This window comes from Pan paniscus, chromosome 21 (genome assembly GCF_029289425.2).
Source record: "Pan paniscus chromosome 21, NHGRI_mPanPan1-v2.0_pri, whole genome shotgun sequence".
Taxonomy (NCBI): Eukaryota; Metazoa; Chordata; class Mammalia; order Primates; family Hominidae; genus Pan; species Pan paniscus.
The window spans coordinates 60246002-60272425 of record NC_073270.2 but is presented as its reverse complement, the minus strand read 5'-3'; the positions used below and the strand labels follow the sequence as shown (position 1 = coordinate 60272425).

The 26424-nt window shown below is 39.4% G+C and overlaps 1 protein-coding gene across 3 annotated transcripts in view; it reads right to left on the bottom strand.

Annotated features, from left to right (window-relative positions):
• DOK5 (docking protein 5) overlaps nt 1-26424 on the bottom strand; it is a 175540-nt gene that overhangs the window by 130320 nt on the left and 18796 nt on the right. Inside the window, exon 2 of one of the 3 annotated variants that reach the window (XM_008952870.4) lies at nt 1497-25624. The exons of the other annotated variants lie outside the window; for them this stretch is intronic. Within the exon in view, the coding sequence (XP_008951118.2) occupies nt 25454-25624 (171 nt within the window). The 3' untranslated portion in view covers nt 1497-25453. Of the gene's footprint in view, nt 1-1496; nt 25625-26424 lie in introns of those variants that run through there. 3 annotated transcript variants of the gene reach the window in all.

Here is a 26424-nt window from a genome sequence, read left to right as displayed (position 1 = left end):
GGAATCTTGACCTAGAGTGGAAACAGCAGGGGTATCAATCACTATGTCCAGATGTGTTTTGAACACAGAGCTAATGGAATTTGATAAGGGGCTTAGAATTTGCTAATAAAATGTGAGAAAAAGAGAGAACTCAAGAGTGACTTAAGGTTGATAACCTAAGCAAGTGGAAGATTGGAGATGTCGTTTACTGAGATGACAAGGACTTACGGGGAGGGTTTAGGGGGCAGGATTAGGAGTGTTCTACTGAGTTGCCTTTGGTTCAATCAACTGTGGCAAGGACGTGGAGGGGCCCAATAACATAAGCATTGCAACAAGAGTTCAAATGTTCAGTGAAGCTGAAGGTCAAGGAGCAGTGGTGGGCAGGTATGTGCACCATAGAGGTTAAAACACACTTGGATGTCGAAGACCAAAACATTAAGACAACAGGATTCTCTTTTGAGAATTTGAAATAAGGTGTTACTAAAAGCCTGGAGTCAAATTTGCCACAGATAATCTACAATTTCTAATGCATCACATCTCCTTGAAGCTTAAAGAAGTATTAATTCAAGGATAAAATAAGACAAATTGGATATCTCATAGCATAGAGCCAAATCCACAAACATAGTTACTGAATGCATCATTCTCTTTTGAATGAATTTGTATGGCATCATATTTAAACAGCTTATTTCTCTTTCTTTACTGAATCATAAGATAATGATATTATAGACTTTAGTGATATTTGTTTAAAAATACAAGCCAGTTATTTGAAAAAAATGAATATAAGCCTTACTCAAACTTGAAACTTTGACCTAAATGATGAAAGTATTTTTGCTATTCTGTAGAAATTTTTAAAATCTTGGCATTCCCTCATCTTCAGTGATATGGGCAATAGTAACTTTTGCATCCTTATAGAGGAGAATAAACCATTTCATCATTTCAGAATGGTTTTAAATTTTAAAGGCAATAATAGAATCAATAACTATTATAATTTATAAGTTAAAAAAGAAATAGATCTAATACCAATTAAATATCTAATAGTTATTTAGCATTTACTATGGAACAGATGCTAAATATTAAACATACATCATGTCCCTTTTAATCTTTATTACACCTGAATTCTTGATACAAGATAACGCAGTTTAAACTACCAGAGCACAATAAAACATTAACTGAGACACAGTATATATTAAAAGTATTAAAGTCAATCAAACTTATGTTGGAGCATTAGGTGATCCTGGACATGTTAAGCAACTCCACAAACCTCAACTTCTCATTGAAAATAGGGATTATGTAAAAGTGCTCCTATTTCTCCACATCCTCTACAGCACCTGTTGTTTCCTGACTTTTTAATGATTGCCATTCTAACTGGTGTGAGATGGTATCTCATTGTGGTTTTGATTTGCATCTCTCTGACGGCCAGTGATGATGAGCATTTTTTCATGTGTCTTTTGGCTGCATAAATGCCTTCTTTTCAGAAGTGTCTGTTCATATCCTTTGCCCACTTGTTGATGGAGTTGTTTGTTTTTTTCTTGTAAATTTGTTTGAGTTCATTGTAGATTCTGGATATTAGCCCTTCATCACATGAGTAGATTGCAAAAATTTTCTCCCATTCTGCAGGTTGCCTCTTCACTCTGATGGTAGTTTGTTGGTGGGACTGTAAACTAGTTCAACCATTGTGGAAGTCAGTGTGGCGATTCCTCAGGGATCTAGAACTAGAAATATCATTTGACTCAGCCATCCCATTATTGGGTATATACCCAAAGGATTATAAATCATGCTGCTATAAAGACACATGCACACGTATGTTTATTGCGGCACTATTCACAATAGCAAAGACTTGGAACCAACCCAAATGTCCAACAATGATAGACTGGATTAAGAAAATGTGGCACATATACACCATGGAATACTATGCAGCCATAAAAAAGGATGAGTTCATGTCCCTTGTAGGGACATGGATGAAGCTGGAAACCATCATTCTCAGCAAACTATCACAAGGGCAAAAAACCAAACACCGCATGTTCTCACTCATAGGTGGGAACTGAACAATGAGAACACATGGACACAGGAAGGGGACCATCACACACTGGGTCCTGTTGTGGGGTGGGGGGAAGGGGGAGGGATAACATTAGGAGATATACCTAATGTTAAATGACGAGTTAATGGGTGCAGCACACCAACATGGCACATGTATATATATGTAACAAACCTGCATGTTGTGCACATGTACCCTAAAACTTAAAGTATAATAAAAAAGAAAATAGGGATTGTGATAGTAGCTACCAGAGGGGGCAACTGAGAATGCTATGAGGTGATGCATGTAGAGTACTCAGCACAGTACTGGCAAGAAGGAAGGGCTTAATAACTGTAAGGCTGAGTCCATTTGGGCCTCTATAACAAAACATCATAAACTGGATGGCTTATAAACAACAGAAATTTATTGCTCATCTCTGGAGGCTGAGAAGTCCAAGATCAAGCCACTGGCAAGTTTAGCATCTGGTGAGGGCCCATTTCACGGTCCATAGACAGCAATCTTTTAGCTGTGTTCTCACATGATGAAAAGACAAATGACTACCTGGGGGTCTGTTTTGTAAAAGCACTACTCCTATTTGTGATTCATGACTTCATCACCTCCCAAAGGCCCCATCTCCTAATACCAAATCCTTGGGGGTTAGGATTTCCACATTTAAATTTGGAGTGGGGGATGCATAAATATTCAAGCCACTGCAGACACACTATCATCACCACCAACACTATCATCATCACTTTATCATCTCCACCAGCACCTTCATCATTATTATAAAGCCTATAAAACATTATTATTTTATTTTACTAATAAGGAAACTAACAGAGAAATATTAAACAAATCACCCAAAGCCACCCAGCTTACAAATGGCAAAGTCAGCCTTTAAACTAAAACATATGAAACCTCAAAGACTGTATAATTCAAATTGCATGACTCCAGCATACACAGTGGTTAGGCTACAATTTTATCCCATGTTGCCTACATCATGATGCTTTAGTTTTATTTCAAAATTTAAGCTTGTTATAAAACTTCTGTAAAATAGCATCTGATTCTTGTGAGAATCCATACCTATGCCGATTATTCAGATGAAGAAAATGAAGCTAAGCTAACCCAAATAGGTTAACCAATTGCTGATAAATCTTGGCAAGAGACAAGAAGGGGTTAGAACTCATGTATATGAAACTCAGGGGCATGACACTGCACACAGGATGGGAAGTTATATTTGAATCAAATCAGCTCTGCTAATTCCTTAGGGATTTTGCACACAACATTATTTTCAAACTCTCGAATAAAAAAGGGAATGAAAGGATTACTATAGAACAAAAACATCAACCCGAGATATGTTGCATTTAAAAGCAATAAGCATGGCTTTCAAGGAACTCGGTAACACGAGGGACTCTGAGCCCAGGAGACAGTTTGTAGAAACAGAATTGCTTCTGAGAAAAACCTGTTTTAAATTCAGTGTTGCAGAATAAATGCATAGATATTAAAGACTTAATTGCCAGTTTAGGAGCAGGTCTACCCCCTAGACTGTAAATTCTTTGAGGGCAAGAGCTAAATTCAACTTCTATATTCTCAGGTCTAGCAAAAAGCTTGACTTTTAGTACCTATTTAGTAGTTGAGTCAATGAGTTAATGTTAATTTTTACATCGTATATTGCTAGGCTATATCTTGGGTCAGTGTAAAGCACACATCTGGGGTCAAACTGTCAGAGTTGGATTCCCATCACCATCATTTAGAGGGACCTGAATTTTGGGGAGCATGAGCACTTAGCACAGGATGTTATAAGGGGAACACACAGTTCAGATATGATAGCATACTCTACCCACAACCCAAGGAAGGCAAAATGCCCTTAAAGCTAGAGTATTTACAAAGGGTTAAATTTAAATTATTTTCTTCTCTCACTATGCCTTTCCATCTGTTGTAAAAGCCTCTTTAAGTCAGGCAGAGCTACAGAATACATATACACATACTATCTGCTAAGAGGCAATCATTTCAACAACACTGCTCAGTTTTTTTTTAGACTGAATTAGAACCCCAATTTGAATAAAACAACCCCCACATCATTTTCAAATTCATATTTTTTTCTTACTGTAATTAAATATGTATCTGTAGCTGACAATGATTTCTCCCTATGCATATTTAAATATAGTTTCTCTTCCCACTGTAACTGGATTATATAACCAGATACACTTCTGCCCACTTGAGGAATTATATATGGGGAAATGAGAATATGGGACCCAGATTCTGAGATGCTTGTCTATCTTTAGCCTAAGGGTACACGACACACTGCAAGTGAACATTTTACTATTATACACATTTCTCCTTTTGCTTTCCCTGTCCACTTTATGAGTCAGAAGTAACCAGAGCCAGAAAGAGATGGATCGAATCAGGGACTGCTGTCAGCTAATGCATTCCCCAATTACTGCAGCATCACAGAATTGCATAAAAGCATACGTTGAACATTCATGCCATCACCTGGCAAAACTGGCTGATGGCCAGTCATCTTACTTATTATTAGTCTACGTTTCTGGGTAGCTAGCATCTCCTCAGGAGGTACAAAACCCATCTTTGCATACTCTCTTTAGTTGGACTATGCCACTTTTCATTGGTAACCAATACAAAAAAATGATTTTCTTCTTGGTAAACAAATTAACTCTCTGAAATGTATTAAACAAGAGAGAACACAAGCTCAAACAAATTTGCATCTGAACTGACATTGGTAGGATGTTCCCTGTTTTAAGATCTCAAAGTAAGGATTTAGTAATGAATAGCAACAAGATGTACTGTGGTAGACAAGAAAATGTCCTCTCAGAGATATCTATTTCCTTGGCTTATAAAATCTCCATGTCCTCACAAAACTCAGCAAAGTTCAACATTGAGATAATCTACAAGTTAGTTACAAACCTGGACTGACTCAGGAAAATAAATGGTGGTTTCAATTAGATTTTCATCTTGTTCAGTGGTTGTTTCCCACTAGGTTATAAGAAGCAGAATTAAGAAGAGAAATAATTCAGTTATAAAATCAGTCATAACTGGCCGGGCACAGTGGCTCATGCCTGTAATCCAGCACTTTGGGAGGCCGAGGCGGGTTGGATGGCCTGAGGTCAGGAGTTCAAGACCAGCCTGGCCAACATAGTGAACCCCCGTATCTACTAAAAATACGAAAATTTAGCTGGGTGTGGTGGCGGGCGCCTGTAATCCCAGCTACTCAGGAGGCTAAGGCAGGAGAATTGCTTGAACCTGGGAGGCGGAGATTACAGCGAGTCAAGATCGCACCATTGCACTCCAGCCTGGGCAACAAGAGTGAAACTTCACCTTAAAAAAAAAAAAAAAAATTATAACTAATACATATCTCAGAGCCTGAAGTTAGGTCCTTAGAACAGTAAGATTATTTATTTTCTTTAAAAAAAGAAAAAGAAAGAAATGAAGGAAGGAATAAGAGAAGAAGGGAGGGACGGAAAGAAGGATGGAAGGAGGAAGGGAGGGAGAAAGGGGGGAAGGCAGGTGAGCATTTCGGTAATTCAACTCCCTGTGACATCATTCACTCAAACTATTCAGCATAAGCAAAGATTAAGTGGAAGATGATTTCCTTGAACTTGCTTCTAATTGCCTCAGACAGGGACCTACATGTTTCTTCTAACATCAGTTTTACATGACCTCAAGTCCCAAAGAGACACCATATTCCTCCTCCTTTTCTCCATGAAGCCATCTCCAATTGCTCTCCTCTGATTGCCTTTCTGTAGCCAAAAAAAAAAAAAAAAAAAAAAAAAAAGAGTAAAACTTCTCTCAGTAAGCTAGTAAAGCTGTAGTTACTAGGCAACCCTCAATATATATTAAAATAACTTGAAGTTCCTCAGCAAGAGGAAGGAATATTTAACAGCCCATTAAATGTTGAATTTTTAAAGCACACCTGAACCAAAGTTAGCAAGAAAAGAGATCTCCTGCCATTTCTGGAATTCTTGGAATTCCTCTTCTGTCTGAAAACTGAAGCATGACCTTGGACTCCTACAAACTCTTGACATATTTTGACAAGGGGAAAAGGCAAATTCTCACGCTTGGTACATATAGTGCTGGGAGGATGAGGGCTTTGCAGAATTATTCAGAATAATGAAAGAGGAGAAAAATGTCAAGTTGGCATCTGTCAAACCAGAAGATGTGACATCCCAGGGGAGACTCCAAAAGGAGCCCTGTATTCAGAGCCACGTGTCCCTTAACTGGAGCAGTGATGGCTTAGGAGGTACCAACGACTTTGTAAAGAAATCAGAATCCAAAACCACTTCGGACTTCCCAGCTATTCCCTTGAATTGCATCCTGCAGTGCACAATGAGTACAAAAAGTAGGGTGCAGCTATTGAATCCCTTCAGAATAAGTAATCTGAATCTCAAAATTCCAGATGGGAGGTAATTCCAAGGTCACCAAAACCACACACATTTCTCTCTGATAATCTGTCCTAATTCAAAAAAACTTTACAAAATAAAGGCCCACAGCCCCTTCCTCTGCTAAAATTTAATAATTCTCAGCATCTAGAAAACTGTTCTCGTATTTATTCATTTATTCAAAATTCTTCTCCTGAAAAACAATTGTGTTTTCTTTTTTACCCTATTCTGCAGAAGACAAAGGATAGTCAACATCAGCTGTCTAAAATCCCTTCATATATTTGAAAACTATTAATTAGTCAATGCACAGCCCACTCTTCTTCAACTTTCATAATCTCACGTTTTAAAAATCTTCCTTTGACAGTCTTATTCTCTAGTCCTTTAGTGACACACTTCTGAATTACTTTCAACATCTCCACGGTTTATTAAGTGAATAAATGAAAGCAATAAATGACCAGTGGTGGCAAAATGGTGGCCTACAAATGGATGTTGGTTTTTTTCTTTTTCTTTTTTTTGCTCAGAGTATTTAAAGCAAACAAGCAAACAAAACAAACCAATATTTTAAGACAAAATTTTACGTAAAAGCTGATTTCCAATTTTGTTTTTAAAAATTGGAAAAACTGGTGAAGCTGGGTCCCAGGCTGGATATAAAAAGTGACTGCTTAGTTCTCACTAAAAAGCTCAATTAAATACTATGAACAATGTTTTTCTAATTAGGAATTGCATTCAGCTGAATGTAACAGAAAACTAATTACTATGTCTTATTAGCCCATAGTTCCAAGATGACTGCTCAAACTCCAGGAGCATCCCTGGGTACACTCTAGGAAGAGGCAAAAGACAAGTTGCCAACATATTCTGCCCCTTATTAAAGGGCTTCACCAGAAGCCCTATCAGATGACTGAGCATGAGCTGAGGAGCTGGGAAATGTAGTTATTTTAGCTGGGTATCACATGACCCCAAACAACCCGAGGATCTGCTGGTGTATAAGGGGGAAAAAGCCATCAGTGAGATGCCCAGCAGTGTCTACAAAACAAACCTACATCATGAGTTTGTTATGAGGAAATAAGAGTTGACGCAACATTTCTGAAACATGCTTAGGCCCCCACAAATGTTTGCTCTTGCTCCTCTCTGCTTCCTTTACTCCTTTGCACCCTTCTTCCACTCCCAGCTGCCACGTGCTCTGGTGATGGGCTTCCCCAGAACCACATTACAGCAGCTATGTAGTGACTGAGGCCAAAGACTAATATACACCATTGAAATGGAGTTTATCCTTCATAGCAAATTTCTTTTTTTAACAAAAAGTGTTTTCATAAGAGTAAAGCAAAGTACAACATTTTAACATAAAAGAATACTACTAAAAATGCCAAACTTTCTTATCAAAACCCATGTTTTATCACCCTCACCGTCGCAAAGGCAAATAATTAGTGGGCCTATAATTAAGCCCACTGTAGGCTGCTGTTACCATGGATAAATAAACTGTGTATAAATGACAAAGTCAACTTCTTAAGTTGACCCCCAATATGAGAAAAAAATCACAATGCATATTTTTAACAAATTGTAACTGTCCAGGTCAGTCAATGCCTTATGAGTTCCTGCTAATCATCATAAATGACGTGATGGTCTGAGTATAAACAATGTATTGCAATATTTATGGGACCAGCAGAAAATCTAAAAGACTGCATTATAGATGGCTCTTTTCCCTTGAGAAGGATAATTCTTTATTTTTTCTTTATTCTCTGAATAGGTATATTTTGCAGAAAGAAAACTTTCAGGAAATAGGAAAAGAAAGGAAGCAGACGTCTCGACATTCATAGGTGAGTCTACTCATTATGTATTCAGTAGTCTAGTGGATTTCTACTGCTTGTGTCATGGGGCATCTGTTCTTTCACACAGGTAAACAGCACTCCACATTTCCTTGGTGAAGCCACCTCTGCTCTGTTGGTGTGTATAAGGTAGACGCAGCCACAGGTTCAACAGAGAGCAAACTGAATGGCCTGACCCAATCCTCCTACCCCATCATCTAAGCCACGAGATTCATTCAATGGTGGACATGGGACCTAATTTTGGCCAATGAAGGCCAGGCTTAAAAATGCTTCTTCAAAAGTTAGGAAAAAGAAGTACATTCTCTCCCTCATTGGGAAAGAATCTGAAAGGATATGAGTTTTAAGACTGCTGCAGTCATCTTGCAACCCCAAGAAGAGACTGTATGAGAATGAAGGAAAGAAAAGCCAAGAGAGAATCAGGTCCCATCAATGTCACTGACTCCAGCAATGAGCCATTCCTCAAGTCAGGTGCATCCCTGGGCCTTTGAATCTGATAAGCCAATACCTTCCTCTTTGCTTAGTTTGGATCGAATTTTCTGCCATTTGCACCATCACCAATACAAATTGCAGCTATGAATGTTTACCTAGTGTTAGTTGACAGTGAATGAACATTAAGCCAATGGCTTTTAAATTCTCCAAGAAACTATGTATAACAAACTAGCATACTGGAAACACATTTAAAAAAAATTATCAGCTATCTACCACCTTTTCTACTTTACTTTCTTTGGTTCATCTTTTGGTAAGGCCAGAGAAAATATCTGTTGTATGAGCATGAGGAAGTTAAGCAGGTGACTTCACCTCCCTAAACCTAAGTACCTATTAGCAAAGCAATGTCAATAACTTTTATTGAGCACCTACTACGTATCAGGCACTATGGTATCCTGCTTGATACAACAGCTCTATGTAGTATATCCCCATCTTAAAGATGGGTAAATGTGAGCAACCAGGAGTTAGTCCACTTGCCCAAAGTCACAAAGCTAGGAAGTGGTCAATGCAGCATTGATACCCTGGAAGTGGAAGTGTGTGACTTAAAGCACCCTCATTCTCCAAAGTGATGCTACCTAGCTCATGAAGTCAAGGTAAAGCTTAATAAAAGCACATGAAAGTGTTTAGCTCAGCATTGAGCCCGTAGAAAATAATAAATGGTAGCTATTACTGCAGTTGTGGTTGAAGCCTGGTGATGTGGGTTTGACTGTCCTCAGACGCAAATGCTACTCTGTGTTGTCCTGCTGAGCACCACGGACAGTGCTGATCAAACCAGCCCTGCGGAGCCCTCTGGCTCATTCTCATTTTAATGAGCTACTCTTTCAACTCCAGAGGCCCAGGAGTGAAATCAAGTGGACAAATTTGTAGATGGGGTGTGCTCCCAATAGCCGAGCAGGGAGAGTAATTTCAGCCCAGCAAGCACACAAGGCCAGGCAGCCTTCCAAGCCAACACAACCCAGGGCAATGTAAGGGAACTCAAGCAAGGCAGCGGGGGCTGGGCCAACTGGATTCCAGTAGAGCGGGAAGGAGAGTTGTTCTTTCCAAAACTAGGCCATGGGATCCTATGTTGAACTTATTTAAAAAACCCCCACAACATTTCTCTCAATGTTTCAATAATATTATCAGTTTTTCCAGTTAGTCATTATTATGTAAAGTAATTTTCTGAGTATACATGCCTGGCTGTGGTTTAAAGAGATTGGCAATAAAACACCTCTCTTAACAGTGACTAAAAATTTAACATAAAATGGTTTTCTTCTCTCTTTAAATCTAATAAAAAGCTAAAAACTGTACAAGTACAAAGATTAAAATCAGCTGTTTTTAAAATGTTATGTTATTTAGTGTACATATATTTTAAAATTAAGTGTCAAGTGTGACTCTTAATTACTGAGGATTTGTGGATAAACAGCCCCTTCTAGGGTGAGTTTGCTTAACCAAGGAAGGGAGAAAGGAGAACCTACAGTAAGAAAAATGAATAGCTTTGTTTATTATAGCAGCAGATTTCCCATATGAATAAAGAATGCAACCAAAAAAATGTAAGTCGGTATTTTGTTAATTCTTATTTTTAGTTCTGGGGTACATGTGCAGGATGTGCAGGTTTGTTACATAGGTAAGCGTGTGCCATGGTGGTTTGCTACACCCATCAACCCATCACCTAGGTAGTAAGCCCAGCATGCATGAGCTATTTTCCCTAATGCTCTCCCTCCCCCCATCCCCCCACCCCAGTATTTTTAAAAGCATATGTACTGCCATCTGAAAGCCTCCAATGGGCATTTCTAGATCGCAGTGTAACTGGGTGGTTTTTAGTCGACTAGCCCCCAGGCAGCGTTAGTTTTCGGGACAGGTGGAGGCAGGGGTCAGTGTGAGCAGGCAAGCAGTCTGTCCTAGAATGAAATTTCTCTCTGTGATTAAAGCTTGGTCTTTACCAGCATGAGTTTTAACTTACAGAATTTAATTAGAGAAGTGGAGAGGAGAGAAAGGAGAAAATTCTACTCAATAACAAACGTGCTCGTCACCATCTTGCTTGAAACCCTTTCATTTGTTCCTGCTTTGCAGATGTTAAAGATAAATAAGACGAGAAAATGAATGTAAAATGCTTACCAAAATACTAGACACCATCTCTTGCTTAAAACCCAGCAATGGCCTCCCATCATATATGAAAATATATTAAAATCTTTCCCAACTGGACACAGTGGCTTAGATCTATAATCCCAGCATTTTGGGAGGCGGAGGTGAGAGGATTGCTTGAGGCAAGGTGTTCAAGACCAACCTGGGCCAAAAAAGCAAGACCCCTGTCTCTACAAAAAAATTGTAAAATTAACCAGGTGCAGTGGTGCACGACTGTAGTCCCATCTACTGGGGAGGCTGAGATGGGAAAATCGCTGGAGCCCAGCAGTTTAAGGCTACAGTGAGCCATGACTGCACTACTGTACCCTTGCTGGGTGACAGCGCAAGACTCCAGCTCAAAACATAAAAATTAAAATTAAAATTAAAAATTAGTCCGGGTGCGGTGGCTCACACCTGTAATCCCAGCACTTTGGGAGGCCGAGGCAAGTGGATCACTTGAGGTCGGGAGTTCAAGACTGGCCTGGCCAACATGGCAAAACCCTGTCTCTACCAAAATACAAAAATTAGCTGCGTGGGGTGGTGTGTGCCTGTAATCCCAGCTACTTGGGAGGCTGAAACAGGAGAATCGCATGAACTGGGGAGACGGAGGTTGCAGTGAGCCAAGATCGTGTCACTGCACTTAAGCCTGGGTGAGACAGCGAGACTCTGTCTAAAAAAATAAATAGCTGGGCACAGTGGCTCACACCTGTAATCCCAACACTCTGGGAGGCCAAGGGGTGCGGATCACCTGAGGTCAGGAGTTCAAGACCAGCCTGGCCAACATGGAGAAACCCCATCTCTACTAAAAATACAAAATTAGCCAGGTGTGATGGCACATGCCTGTAATCCCAGCTACTTGGGAGGCTGAGACAGGAGAATCACTTGAACCCAGGAGGCACTGGTTGCGGTGAGCCAAGATCGCGCCATTGCACTCCAGCCCGGGCAACAAAGAGCGAAACTCTGTGTCAAAATAAATAAATAAATAAATAAATATAAAAATTAAAACATCCCCAAAGCCTGCAAGCTCTTCATGAGGTAGCCCCTGCACAGTTCTCAACACTCCCTCACCATCACCTTACCCACTTCCTTATTTCCACCCTCCAGATATAAGCTCCTGCCATCTCGTATGTGTGACAAGCATCATTATATCCCCAGCCCTTTGCCTGTGCAATTCTGTCTGCCTGGAACAGTCATTTCCAAAGTAAAATGCGGTGGGATAAAAGAAAAAAATAATGAAACTTTTATTTATGTGTGGTGGGGAGGTGGGATAAATAAGAAAAATTGTAGTAAAATAATAACACTGCAATACATGGTTTGATAGCAGTGCACATGTATAGGAAATAAACACCTATACAAATACTGGGAGTTCTACTTTTAATTGCATGCATTGTATAATCAGAAAAGTTTGAAGTCTATGGGTCTAAAACACCCCGACTCTGAAAACCCCATCTAAACCCAACTTTGGCGTGGGTAAGTCCTCTTTAGGACACATTTCCTCCAAGCTGTCTTTGAGCTTCTAAAGCTAGACTGGATGTATTTCTCATGGCTTTGTGCTTACATGCTTGCTGTTAACATTCTACTCTCTGCATAGCAGTCAGTGATAGCTTAATCATATCACTTCCCTTCTTAAACCCTCCACTGGTTCTCAATACACTTAGAATGCATCCACTCTCCTCATCAAGAAGTCTTTAAACTCCTACCAGAACTGGCCCCAAATAACTCTCCAATGTGATATGACTATCCTTTTTGTTCTCTAGGGTGTGGCCCCAGTGGCTTTGTTGATCTGCTTTTCATTATCATAAGAAGCCCATTCCTGCCCTAGGTTCTTTGCCTAGTTCTATCTTGTACCCATGAGGGCTTCCTTCAAATTTCTCATGGCTGGGTCCTTCCTGTCGTAAGATCTCAGCTTCCCCTGACCATTCAGTCTAAAGCAGACACCTCATCATTCAACACCTGCACTGTGCAATGTGACAACCACCATCAGCAACATGTAGCTTTCAAGCACTTGAAATGTGGCTAGGCTGAAAAGAACTGTGCCACGGGGCGTAAAATACCGGATTTTTGATGCCTTAGTAGAAAAGATAATGTAGAATGTTTGATTAATAATTTTTATATTTTTATGGGTTAAAATGATAATGTCTTGGATATATTGCATTAAATAAAATATAGCATTAAAGTTAATTTCACCTATTTCACTTTATTTTTTGATGTGGCTTCTAGGAAATGTTAAATTGTACATGTGGCTCACATGTGGCCTCTAATTATGTCTCCATTGGACAGTGCTGCTGTAGAAGACATATATTTTTATTTTCTATGTAATTATTACCTTGACCTATCATTTTCATTTATTTATCCCCACTCAGTCCCCCTTGATCTCCTTAAAGGCAGGGTGTTCTTGTTCATACTGTATCCCAAGTACTTTCCAAACTCCCGTAACGTGGTAATAAGTACTCAAAAAATACTTGTGAAACAAATGACTGATTTTATAGAATCCTTTATGTTATACTAACAGCTGGTGTTTACTGAGCACTTAGATGCATTATCCAAATAAAGTTGATGTTCCTATTTTATAGATGAGGACAAGGATATGGATAGATTAAATAAACTGTAAATGGCTAACTTCAAAGAAATCATGTTTAGGACCCAGGCAGAGTCTGTGATTCCCCGAAAGCTGCACTGCTTCAGAGCAGTGACCTCGCGTATGATCGCCAGGTGTTTCTCTATCTCCCCATGAAGACAGAAACCAGAACTCAGTCATTGTTTCTCCAGTGCTGCCACATAGTAGGTATTCAAAAATATTTATCAAGCCAGGAGCAGTGGCTGATACCTCTAATCCCAGCACTTTGAGAGGCCAAGGAGGGAGGATCACTTGAGCCCAGGAGTTCAAGACCAGCCTGGGCAACCAGACAGACTCCGCCTCTACAAGAAGTTTGTAAAAATTAGCCAGGCGTGGTGGCACCTACCTGTAGTCCCAGCTACCTGGGAGGCTGACGTGGGAGATCGCTAGAACCCAGGAGGTGAAGGCTGCGGTGAGCCATGATCGTGCGACTGCACTCCAGCCTGGGTGACAGAGAAAGACCCTGTCTCAATAAAATACATTAAAATAAAATTTAAAGAAATAAAATGGCATGTATTGAGTAAGCCTTCAGTAATAATGCCAATCATGGTACAGCCAACATGTATTGAAAATTTACTACATGGCAGACATTGTTCTAAACAATCCCACCCCGATGTCTAAGGGGCAGCTCAAAATTAACATCTTTGATTCTGACTTCTTAACCTTGACCCCAAAACTTGCCCTATCTCTGTTTCTTCCACATTGCAGTTAATGGTAATCCCATTCCTGCAGTTGACCAAGTCAAAGTATCAAAGTCTTCCTGACTTCTCTCTTTCTTTCCTGATGCACTCCAAATCTGTCAGGGAATTCTCATCTCTCTGTTTTTATAATATAGGCAGAGCTGGGCTGCTTCTCACCACCTCTACAGCTCTAACTCCAGTTCAAGCTGCCACTCGTGGCCGCCATCTGCAGCCAGAGTGATGTTTTTAAAATGCGATCCAAAGCACACTATCCCCAGCTCACAAGCCAGTAGTGCCTTCCTTCCCATGAAGAACAAAATGCAACATCCTGTCTGTGGCCAAGGAAGTCCCACCTCACTGAAAGCATCTTCGGGTCTCTCCTCTCCACCACCCAGCGGGCTTTGAGTACACTGGCCTCCCTGTTGGTCTCTGAACACTCAGACACACACTCTCACCTCAAGGCTTTTGTCCTTTTATGCTGGCTGTTCCTTCTGCCTGGAACCCTCTTCTTCATGTGTCCACACGGCTCTGATGTCATGTTACTCTTTCAGTGAAGGTTCCCTAATGACCCTAATTAAAATTGCATCTCCCACCCCCCACACTCTCTCTCTCTTTCTCTCTCTTTCTCTTTATTTCCTGCCTTTCCCCCTCCATACCACTAGATCACTTTACATATATTTTACATTTTGGGGGTTTTCTTTTTGCTTTATTATCTGTTTCCCTCCTTGAACTGTAAGCTCCATGAGGGCAGGGACTTTTGTCTGTGTTTCTTCACTCTTATAGGCTCAATACCTCAATATAACAGCCCATAAACATTGGGGAATTGAATTTATAGGTATTCACTTGTTTAATCCAGGTGTCAGCTAATTTTTTCAGTAAATATCTTAGGCTTTGTGAGCCACAGGGTCTCTGCCACAACTGCTCAACTTGCTGCTGCGAGGTGTGCAAACAGCCACAGATTACATGTAAACTAATGGGTATGGCTGTGTTCCCGTGAAAGTTTATTTGCAAAAAGAAGCAGGAGAGAGGGGCACTTTGGCCTTTGGATCATAATTTACCAACCCCTGATTTAATCCTCACAACTACCCAGTGATTTGGAGCCTATAATATCCCTACATTGCAGGGACTTGAAGTGACTTGCCCAAGGTCAAACCACTGGTAAACTGCAGAACCAATTCAAACCTGAGCAGTGGGGTGTGGGATGAGGCACAGATTCAAGAATGGAGGGGATCCAGGAGACACCACTTGGGGAATGCCACCGGGACAGATATGAATAGAAGCATCTCAGTGAGAAGCCAGCCCCTGGTGCTTCCATCCACTGTTAGTAGGTCTGCCAGAAACTCAAAGTCATGAGGTCTCTTTAGCTACACAAAATTCTCCAATGGGTACTGAGATGGCCAAAACACCTTTCACAGATATGAGCCAAACTATGCTTTTTTCTCACCTACCACCTCAAAAGCCAGCAAGCCTTTGATGCACACAACATTTGTCTTTGATGCGTGCCCATGACAGGTCTTCAAAGAGCTCTGTCTACAGATAAATAAAATCACTCTTTTCCCTTCTGTCTACCATATGATCATCTAGTTCATCATTTCATTCGTTTAAGAAGCAGAAATGCAGATAAGGCCAAGGATAGCATGATACCATCTCCAATCACCCCTGTATCCTCCTTTAACTGAGAGAGGAGAAGAAGAAACTGTTTTGGAAGAGGCAACAAATGGCACAGAACCTCACATTGAGAAAGATACTCATTTTTCATGTCAGTCCTTCTGAGTGAGTCAAGGAGAAGTTCCATTCAGTGGGTAACAATAATTTTAAACCCCCCCTAAAACTTCCAGATCTTGCTTTTCAACAAGAGAAAGCCTCAGGCTCAGTGCCTTCATTGAGCAATGTGTCTAATATTGCTTCATTTTCATTGTATTTATTTTTAGTTATCTTTTGCAGTGGATTTGTATTATATCAGCTCAGTTAAACTAGAACCATTTTTCAAAGAATTGCTTTCCTTGCACAGGTCAGAATTAGGGTGGACCGTGAGATCTGGAAGGTGGACAAAGGTAGCCTTATTGTAGGATGTGGGAAGGTTAGGGTAGCCATATTGAGGGTAGCCAGATCTGGAAGGTGGACAAAGGTAGCCATATTGTAGGATGTGGGAAGGTTAGGGTAGCCATATTGAGGGTAGCCAGATCTGGAAGGTGGACAAAGGTAGCCATATTGTAGGATGTGGGAAGGTGAAGGTGAGCTTCCCGGCTGGAAGCTCAGGGTAGTGCACACTACTCTCACTCATGCACACTGTCTCTGATGTGCTGGTTCACCAGGGTGGCATGGACAACAGCTGGGCTGCAACTACTTTAACTGCTTCCAGATCCTCCTTCAGCTCCTCAGAAACCTCGGCCAAGCACCTGCTTAGCTCTTCTCCTTACAAGATGACCCCATCTTTGAAGTTGGTGGATTGGGGGCTTTGAAAATCAGATGCTTCCAGCCCATCTTCATAGGCTGCAGTTTGTCTTCAGTCCCCTCATTTTATGTCCATCTTCACTTCTGATGTCAGGTTTCAGCACTAGGAGCACCTAGACCCTGCAAACCAGGTTCCTACAAGTGCAAAAGAAATAATCCCCAAAATCCCCAAACCAAACCTCTAATTAAATATCTCCCTGTGGTTCTTCTTCTCTGAAGGAGCTCCAATTTATGCAGCTTCTACTCATGGAAAATAATATTGGCTTTTTGTTAATGGCACTGCTATAAAAATCCAAAATAAAGAAAAATAAATTATTTTAGCAAAGTAGTAAGTGAATAACAGTGAAAGCTATTCACAGATATGACAAAGACTGTAAAGAGGACGAATAAATGACTGACATTTGGGAAACACTTCATTACTTTTCCATTTTTTTAAAAAAAAATCAAGAATAAAAGCAACAAAACTATGAATTAGATCCAACCAATGAACAAGTTCCAAGGCCAGGTCCACTTTGTGACTTCCTGCATTCCACATGATTATACCACTTTCCCAGTATCCCAGTCTATAAAATTATTTTTAAAAAAAATCCATGTGTACTCATATATTGAAAATGGCAGAATAATAAATATACTTTAATTTTTAATTTTATAGTTAATATTAATTTTTTGAAAAAGTAATACATTCACATGGATCAAAATTCAAAATTATTTCAGAGGTATATATTAATTAGCCTGCTTCCCACCTCTATTTCCTACCCCTGCACCAGACCCAGTCACTGACTTACAACTAAATGCATTATTTCCTTGTGCAAACACAAGCACATATACACAAATACAAATATACAGTCTTACCCCCACTTCTTACACAAAATATAGTATTCTGTGTATACTGTAGATCAATATTTCCAGATTATAACTTGAAGAATATTTTTCAATAGCCATAGACTTGCTCCACTTTAATTTGCAATTCTAGTTATTAAGGAAAAAAATCTAAGTGAAAGCAACTTATGTAAAGATATGCATTGTAGTACTATTTATAATAATGATAAAATATAATCAACAAGAATTCAAAATTAATAGAATATCTAACACAATGAAATACCATGCTGACAGGAATAAAAAAGAAATGTGGCCAATCTTTAAGTAATAATTAAAGGAGCTTTTTGAAATTTATTAAGTGACACAAGGTAGTTAGAGAATAATGGATAGCGCATATATACTACTTTTGTGAGGAAAAAATGCGGTGTACACACACATGACATATATACAAATATACCTATATATGTATATGCTGATATATGCTTGAAATATGGCTGAAAGAGAAGAAACTATAAAATTGATTGCTCTCTTGAGGAGAATTGGTGGCTCTGGGTAGACGGGTGAGAGAATCTTTCCTGTATACCCTTTTGAACTTTTAATTCTTGAATTTCGAGCCATGTGAATGACTGTAAAATTTTTAATAGTGTTGCTATAGTAATCCTAAAATGACTCATTAAATGAGTGCAAAGCAACGATACTAACCATTCATCTATTTTCTGGTTTACTCTGATTCACCAGTTATCTCCTGGTACTAAGAATTACCTTATACATAGAAGGTACTCAATGAAAAGTCGTTGAATAGATGAATGAATATGTGGTCTACATGGATCCACAAATGAATGTAAATGCATTAAATATACTAAACTACAAGAATGACTAGGTCACTGGTATAATGGTTATTAAATTGGTCTCAATTATTATTGTAGTTTCTGATAGGCCATATACATACCACAAATAGCCAGAGATGCACGTTCTGTCAGTACAGAACTGACTCAAATGAGCACGCTCTCTCTTTATTAACCTTCCCAGTATTGCAGTGGAGGTAGACAACTTTACCAATGGCATATAATTGATAAAGAGCATAAGCCACAAAACCAAATTCAATGCTTTCCATTGTTAGCAAGCATAGCAAGTAAATTACATTCAGAGTATTAACCGAGGAAATAAAACTTGCTCAAAAGTCAGAAACCAATATTAAGTGTCTTCTTTCTAGTTTCAGAACAAATGAAATAAAAATGTTCATTGAAATCATTTGGTGGCATTTATTAATGTGCTGAACACAGCACAGCTCACCATTGCTAAGTCATATTTAAGTTTTCTTTGGTTACAATGAAATTCCTAAATGAGTTAAAGAATTTACAGAGACTCTAAATTATGGAAGTCACAAAACACTGTATGTAACTTCATGCTAAGGGTCGAAATATACACATTGGACTCTACATATGACTTTGTTTTATTACTTAGTTTGGGATTCTGAGCCACATCCTATAACCAGTGCATGGATGACTGCAAAACAAATAGAACATCAGCTACCTCTGTGGCCCACTGCCAGATTTATTTTTTCTTTTTCCTTTTCTTTTTTTTTTTTTTTTTTTTTTGAGAGTGAGTCTCGCTCTGTCACCCAGGCTAGAGTGCAGTGCCGCAATCTCGGCTCACTGCAAGCTCCGCCTCCCAGGTTCACGCCATTCTCCCGCCTCAACCTCCTGAGTACCTGGGTCTACAGGCGCCCACCACCACGCCTAGCTAATTTTTTGTATTTTTAGTAGAGATGGGGTTTCATCGTGTTAGCCAGGATAGTCTCGATCTCCTGACCTCCTGATCCGCCTGCCTCGGCCTCCCAAAGTGCTGGGATTACAGGCGTGAGCCACCGCGCCCAGCCCCACTGCTAGATTTCTAGCCTTAAAAACTGGCTGTAATGTAAATCGTAGCCCATAGGGAAGTTAATTTGTAATATGTATTAAGAGCCATAAAAATATTCAAACTCTCTAACTTCATTATCACATCCATTCCAAGGAAACAATCTAAAACATGGTCAAAGTTACAAGCCTGAGTGTCACTTTTAGTTAAAAACAACTTAAATGTTTTTACTATCAAGTAAATTACGTACCTAGTCATCATAGACTTCAAACTCACAGTTTTAAAGTTAAAATGATGATTTGGGGAAGTATTTACAACATAACAAAATACATTTAAAAGTATACATGGCCGGGTGCGGTTGGCTCACGCCTGTAATCCCAGCACTTTGGGAGGCTGAGACAGGCGAATCACCTGAGGTTGGGAGTTCGAGACCAGCCTGACCAACATGGAGAAACCCCGTTACTACTAAAAATACAAAATTAGCCGGGCATGGTGGCGCATGCCCGTAATCCCAGCTACTCAGGAGGCTGAGGCAGGAGAATCGCTTGAATCCGGGAGGTAGAGGTTGTGGTGAGCCGAGATCGTGCCACTATACTCCAGCCCGGGCAACAAGAGTGAAACTCCATCTCAAAAAAAAAAAAAAAAAATACACTGGGTATGACGTTGTAAATATGTGATCATTGTAACCATGAGAAACTTTCAATGTTTAGGAGAAAAAATAGGAAGAAATATACCAAAATGATAATTTTGTATTGGGGCAGTAGGTTCATATTAGGTTACTAAAAGGAAAATATTGTAAAATTCAGCAAAACAATGACAATAAAAAGAAGAAAAATGTTTATTGACATCTATGTGGCCTTCCCTATTTTTTTCGTGTCCAGTGTTCAAATTTAGTTTATTATATTGGAGACGATCTTGGTTATTAAGATTCTTCTAAAGATTCTAACTATGGAATTTGGCTTTAGTCTTTTTTCCTAAAGAAATAAACCCACAAAGAGTGCTCAAACCCCTGCTGCATCTTCTTCCTTTGTTTTTCAAGTCGGTTGTATGGCATTCACTTTAGTTTCCTTAAAATCCACTTTTTAACTTTTTTATTTAGCAACTTCTTGAAGTTTCTCCTCATTTGCAGAGGATCAGGTAAATAAAGCAGTTCGAGAACATATCTAAGTGAGAAAATCTTCAAGTGGTAACCTGGGGTATTCACCTAGCCCTGTTACTAATATTAAAATTACAAGGATTGGCTACAGGACTATGCATCAATATAGCAGAGATTAAGCAGAGAAGGCATGGATCTGAGCCCCTCACTCCTCCTGTTCCGAGGTGAGCAATCTTCAGTGAATTGTGCATCCCTCCAAGCCCAAACTTCTTTACCTGTAAAATGAGTTCAGTGACAACACATCAGAATAGACTGAGATTCCATTGAATCCCAGATTTAACCATTATGCTATACTGCTACTTGGTCAAGTAATGTGATTAACCATAAACGGTGGATGTGAGCATCTTGTTTGTGTAAATGTGATTGATTAATCTGTGTCTTAACCTTACTAATGTACACAGAGATGTTTTTAAATTGGCCATAGAGACAACATAAGTGAAACACAGAGCCTCCCACTCAGTAATAATTCCACTATTATTGGCTGCATAGCAGTACAATAACTGCCATATTAGCAGAATACTCACAGACGCAGTCTTTGTGGGTGATGCCTGATTCACCCACACTTCCTCATCCATCCAGCATTCTGATGAGACTTCTAGGTCTGTCTGTATCAGGGTAGGTATAGGTAACAGAACTAGCATGGACACCGGTACCACAAATACAAATTCAAACTCTATCCAATCCTTTACCCTGTCTGTAACTCTGGACAACTTCCAAATTCTTGGAGCCTGAGTTTCCTGAAAACTTAAATGAAGTTAATAACACATGCCTTAAAGGATTAGTGAAAAGAGAATTAAAAAGGATGAATACAGAAAATCTAGCATGGCATGTAAGAATCCTCCTCTCTCTCCCAAAGGAGTAACAGCAATGTTTAAACCTTATCCCAAGAGTTAAATTAAGAATTAATTAAACATTCCCAAGTTCAAATTCTAGGTTCATCTCTCTTGACCATGTGGCCTAGGACAAGCTTTGACAGTGCTCTGATCCCCAACTTCTTCATCCATGAAATTGGGGTCACCGGTAGTAACTGTTTACCCTGTACAAGCATATAGTGCTGTACAGAACCAGCTATTAGTCAGTGTCCCATTATTATTAATTTCAAACTCAGAATGCTGATGCATATAGCTCATATCTGTCAATATTTCCGTATTTCTATATTTGCATTACAAGTGACCGCCCTTAAGTGACAGTTAGATGGCTTTATTCTTCCACAGGGGAGAAAAAAAGTCTTTTTTGGCTAAAGAGCGAAAATCTGCAAAAATACTAGCTTGTGAATAAAATAAGCTCAATAGAACATGATTTTCTCCTTCCCCACTTTCTATTATTGTCCTAAACAAAACACACTCTTTCTACAATTCACCAGGATCGTGGCCCTTAAATATTGAATGTAATTTTGCTACGTAACAGCAAACACCAACACTTGCAGTGTGACAAAAATTAAAAGTAAACAAATTATCAAGGTACATTTTATTTCCGAATCAGCTTGATTTACTCTGAAAATATGACCCAACTTCCTCTTCCCAATTGCTCAATCTGACCACAGTCTCTCACTGACCCAAGCTGCAATTCTTAAATATATGAGCAGATGAATCCAAATCCCATCTTTGTCTCCTTTGACAAGCTAGAATTGCTATTGTTCCCTTGGTAAACATAGTAGGATATGAAATAAGACAATTCAATCCTCTAATTTATGACAATGGGAGAGATGTTGCTGAAAACCCTGAGCTATCAGTGCTTTTAATTAAAACAACATTAGTAATGGTCACTAAAGGAAAATATATTCCATTGTAAATGTCAAGATTTACACTGTCTCTGACAATGACACAATAATTATGCTAAGGTGCAGAAAGTAACACCGCCTCACTAATTCTCCTGCAACACAAAATATACAGTGAAAGTGACAAATGGATTAATTTACATATGGATGAACATGATCTGTTGCTCTCCAAGGTCCCAAAAGATACATAAGAGAAAAGTTTAGCGATGTTACTGGATGATGTCTTTTAAGACAACACAATACAATATCTGAGTATGTACCCTTACGACACAGAGAAGGGATTTTCAAAATATTTTAACTTAAATAGATTCACTAAAAGAAATCACCTTCCAACCACTGTTCCTTGTCTCTGGTCAATTAGGGTCGTAATATTGTTTTTATTGTATTACAAAAGGTAAGAATGTACACTGTATAAATGAATAAATAATATAGATTACTAGATAAGCAGATAAATAAATACAAAAGCACAAAAATACAAAAGCAAATGACCACTCAACTCACTTCCACCCACTTCAAGGAAAACACAGTTCCTTTATCACAGTTACTATCAGAAGCCTTTCCTTTCTTCATTTTCCTACAAGCATGCAGAAATATATATGTGGACACATTTGTGCCAGAATTCCTTTTTTTCTGACACTCACTTTTTTCCTCCTACTCCACAATATGTCAGGACAATTTTCTACAAGATATAGCAAATGGAGTAACATAGAATAGAGCAAAACATGAAAACCTCAAACTCATTAGTGGATGATGTTTTTAATCTTATAATAGATTATGCCACCTTTTAACCTTCCACTCCTCCATTTAGAAGATGTTACCTATGCTTATGTTACACAAGTTTACACTTCAATTACAAGAGTTCAGAACTAGATATTCCAAAAGTAAAGTAGCTGCATGTTGTTCAAATGTAAGACTGTTTAAACTGGCATTTTAAATGGATGACAATTTTAGCCTGCATAATGCATGAAGCAGTGTCTCTACATTCGGGTTTGTAATATTCATTCATTGATTCATTAAGGACCCATTATGTTCCAGGGCTCAGGAATCCAGGTGAACAACCAGCCACGGTCCGCAACTTCAGAATCTGCTTTTCAAAGTAGCTAATGGGTTATGAAAAGGCTCTACAGCAACTATTTTATTTAATGTTCAAGACATCCTTGTGATTCAGGAGCCATAATTATTGATATTGTTTAACTGAGGAAACAGAAATTAGGAGAGGTTAAGTAACGTGTCCAGAATCACAATGAAGCCATGGTATAGAAAGATCTGTCTGTCCACCGCCTCCCACAGAGGTTTATGCTCTGAGCCACCAGGTTATATGTTTTACAGCTTAAAAATGTGGTTACTAAGAGGCCAGAATCTTAGAGAAATCATGAAATCTCACTTGCCCTCAGTTTCCCCATCTGTAAAGTACAGAATTGGAGAAGTTAATATCGAATCTCTCTGTACTCTAAATGTCGATTTATGCTGGTTCGTTTTTTTCTTTTTTCTTTTTTTTTTTTTGAGACGGAGTCTTGCTCTGTCGCCCAGCCTGGAGTGCAGTGGTGCGATCTCGGCTCACTGCAAGCTCCACCTCCCATGTTCATGCCATTCTCCTGCCTCAGCCTCCCAAGTAGCTGGGACTACAGGCGCCCGCCACCATGCCCAGCTAATTTTTGTATTTTTAGTAGAGACGGGGTTTCACCGTGTTGGCCAGGATGATCTCGATCTCCTGACCTCCTGATCCACCCACCTTGGCCTCCCAAAGTGCTGGGATTACAGGCATGAGCCACCGTGCTCAGCTCTTTTTTTCTTTTCAAGGATTTCAAAACTTGAACTGATGTTATTCATCCAATATGCTCTCCCTTAAATTTAATATGATCTTCACTTGCATGCCTCTCTAGATCAGAGAATAGTAGGAAACATTTTTAATAACCCTTATATTCTTCCTGTTAGTCTTTCTCCAGCTAATATGCCAGTGCCTTTCTCAGCCTACACCTTTGTAAGATAAAAGGAGAAACTGGTATTTCTAACTTTGTATTCATAACGCCTATTTAAAATCAAGATCGAATTCCCTAGAATGCATGACCTTAACTTGCAGAAAGTTGACCCATTCTTGAGTTAATATTACAGCAATTAGTCTAACAAAAGGTCTTTTCTTCATCTTTATAATATTCAACTTCATCTGTGTCTGAAAACTAAGCTTCAAAATTTAATGCCAATAAAATGTCCAATCTCCTTCACACACGCTTGATCCTGTGTCTGTCTCTCTAAAATGAATTTAACTTCAGAAATTTACTTCTGTATGATAAAGAACTTTTGCAGTCCTATGTGTAAAATTGTCAGTCTCACTTAGAGGTACCCCAGAAGCCTGGGAAATGTACTTCTTTCTAATTTTCTTTTTCTTTGAGATGGCGTCTCACTCTGTTGCCCAGGCTGAAATGCAATGGCATGATCTCGGCTCACTGCAACCTCCGACTCCCGGGTTCAAGCCATTCTTCCACCTCAGCCTCCCAAGTAGCTGGAATTACAGGCACCCACCATCATACCCGGCTAATTATTGTAGAGATGGGGTTTCACTACGTTGGCCAGGCTGGTCTTGAACTCCTGACCTCAGGTGATCAGCCCATCTTGGCCTCCCAAAGTGCTGGGATTACAGGCGTGAGACACTGCGCCCAGCCACTTCTTTCTAAATCTTTAATCAATCTCAAAATATCTGCTTGTGAGCGTAACTTCTATAATTCCATCTATTATACAAATATTCCCCAGAAATGTATAGCTGCCCAATGAAATTGACAGTTATGAGAAAAAATTAAAATAAAAATTTCTCCGCTCAGTCAGTAGGCTACTTGATGGCCAAATACCCTGTTCAGGATTAAAGTGGAATCAATCCCACAGACAAAAGCATCTCTTTTCCCTCTGGCTACAAGGAGCTATAACCAGCATTCCCTTTTTATGGTGATATAAACAGTTACTCAGGAAGAGCTGCTATTAGGCCATTGAAGCAAGAAAAGCTAAAGTAACATTTCTTTAAGGCACAGAAATCTTGCCTACTGTTTGGAGCTTCTTCCTCCCAGAGAAAAACACAGTTGGTACTAACCCTTTACCCAGTGCAAATTCAATGTAATGAACCAGTTAAGGTACTTTCTTTTTTATTTTTTTTCAGTGTATGAATCTACTGAGGAGATTGGGGCACTTTAACAACATAATAAATAAAATATGATCTACCAAATTTCCATTTTACGAAAATCAAATTAAAGAGCCATTTTAGTTTTGAGAACATTGAGTAAAATAAAGGGAGAACCATGGGCCAAAAAATCAAGCCAGATTCTTGAAAAAGGTCTTAAATCCCTCTTTAGAAGGTTGGTCTAAAGTTGCAGATTTGCAGTTACACATCAGGTTGCTGGAGACTGGGTTTTCCAGGAACAGATTCCAAGAAGGAGATCTGCATGCAGGGTGTTCACTGCGGAGGGCTCTCGGGATCAGCACCTTGGAGGGAGTCAAGGGCGGGCACAGGTCAGCTGTGATGTACTCTCAGCAAGGGCTTCCAAAGAGTTTTTTCAGTGTATGAGTCTACTGAGGAGAGTGCGGCATTTTAACAACATAATAAATAAAATATGATCTATCAAATTTCCATTTTATGAAAATTAAACTAACGAGCTATTTTAGTTTTGAGAACATTGGGTAAAATCAAGGGATAACCATGGGCCAAGCTACCTTGCCTAAAGGTGCCAGCCACCACACCCAACTAAGTACCAGCTCAGCTGCAAGCTGTCACTGAATCACACTCCAAGCAGCTGGGAGAAGGAATGCTTCAGTCATTAAGACACGGATGGAGATCTGGGAAGCAAACTATTAAAACCATGCTCACCACACAGGTCTAGCTCAATCATAGTCAATCTTCCCACAGTTAAGCAATGGATTCTGAAATGTCAAGCCCAATAGGAAAGGCTAAATATCCCCAGATGAATGAGTCTTGCTAAGGTATCCAACTGCAGTTTTGAAGGAAATCAGTAAAAGTGTAGAACATCCAGCTCCTTCCCAGAAGGTCCACTGAACATTAAGAGTACAACAATAAAGCGAAGAGCTGGGAGGAATTCTTTAATTCATTCACTCATCATTCATTCAACAGATAGTTATTGAACATTTAATATAAGGGAAAAAGCAAGAAGCGAGACAAGCTGTGCCCTTGTGAAGCTCACAGGCTAGTGAGGCTAAAATCATCAAAACAACACTCTCAAAACAAGTATTTTTAAATAGCCATGAGTATTATGAAGAAGTAATATAGG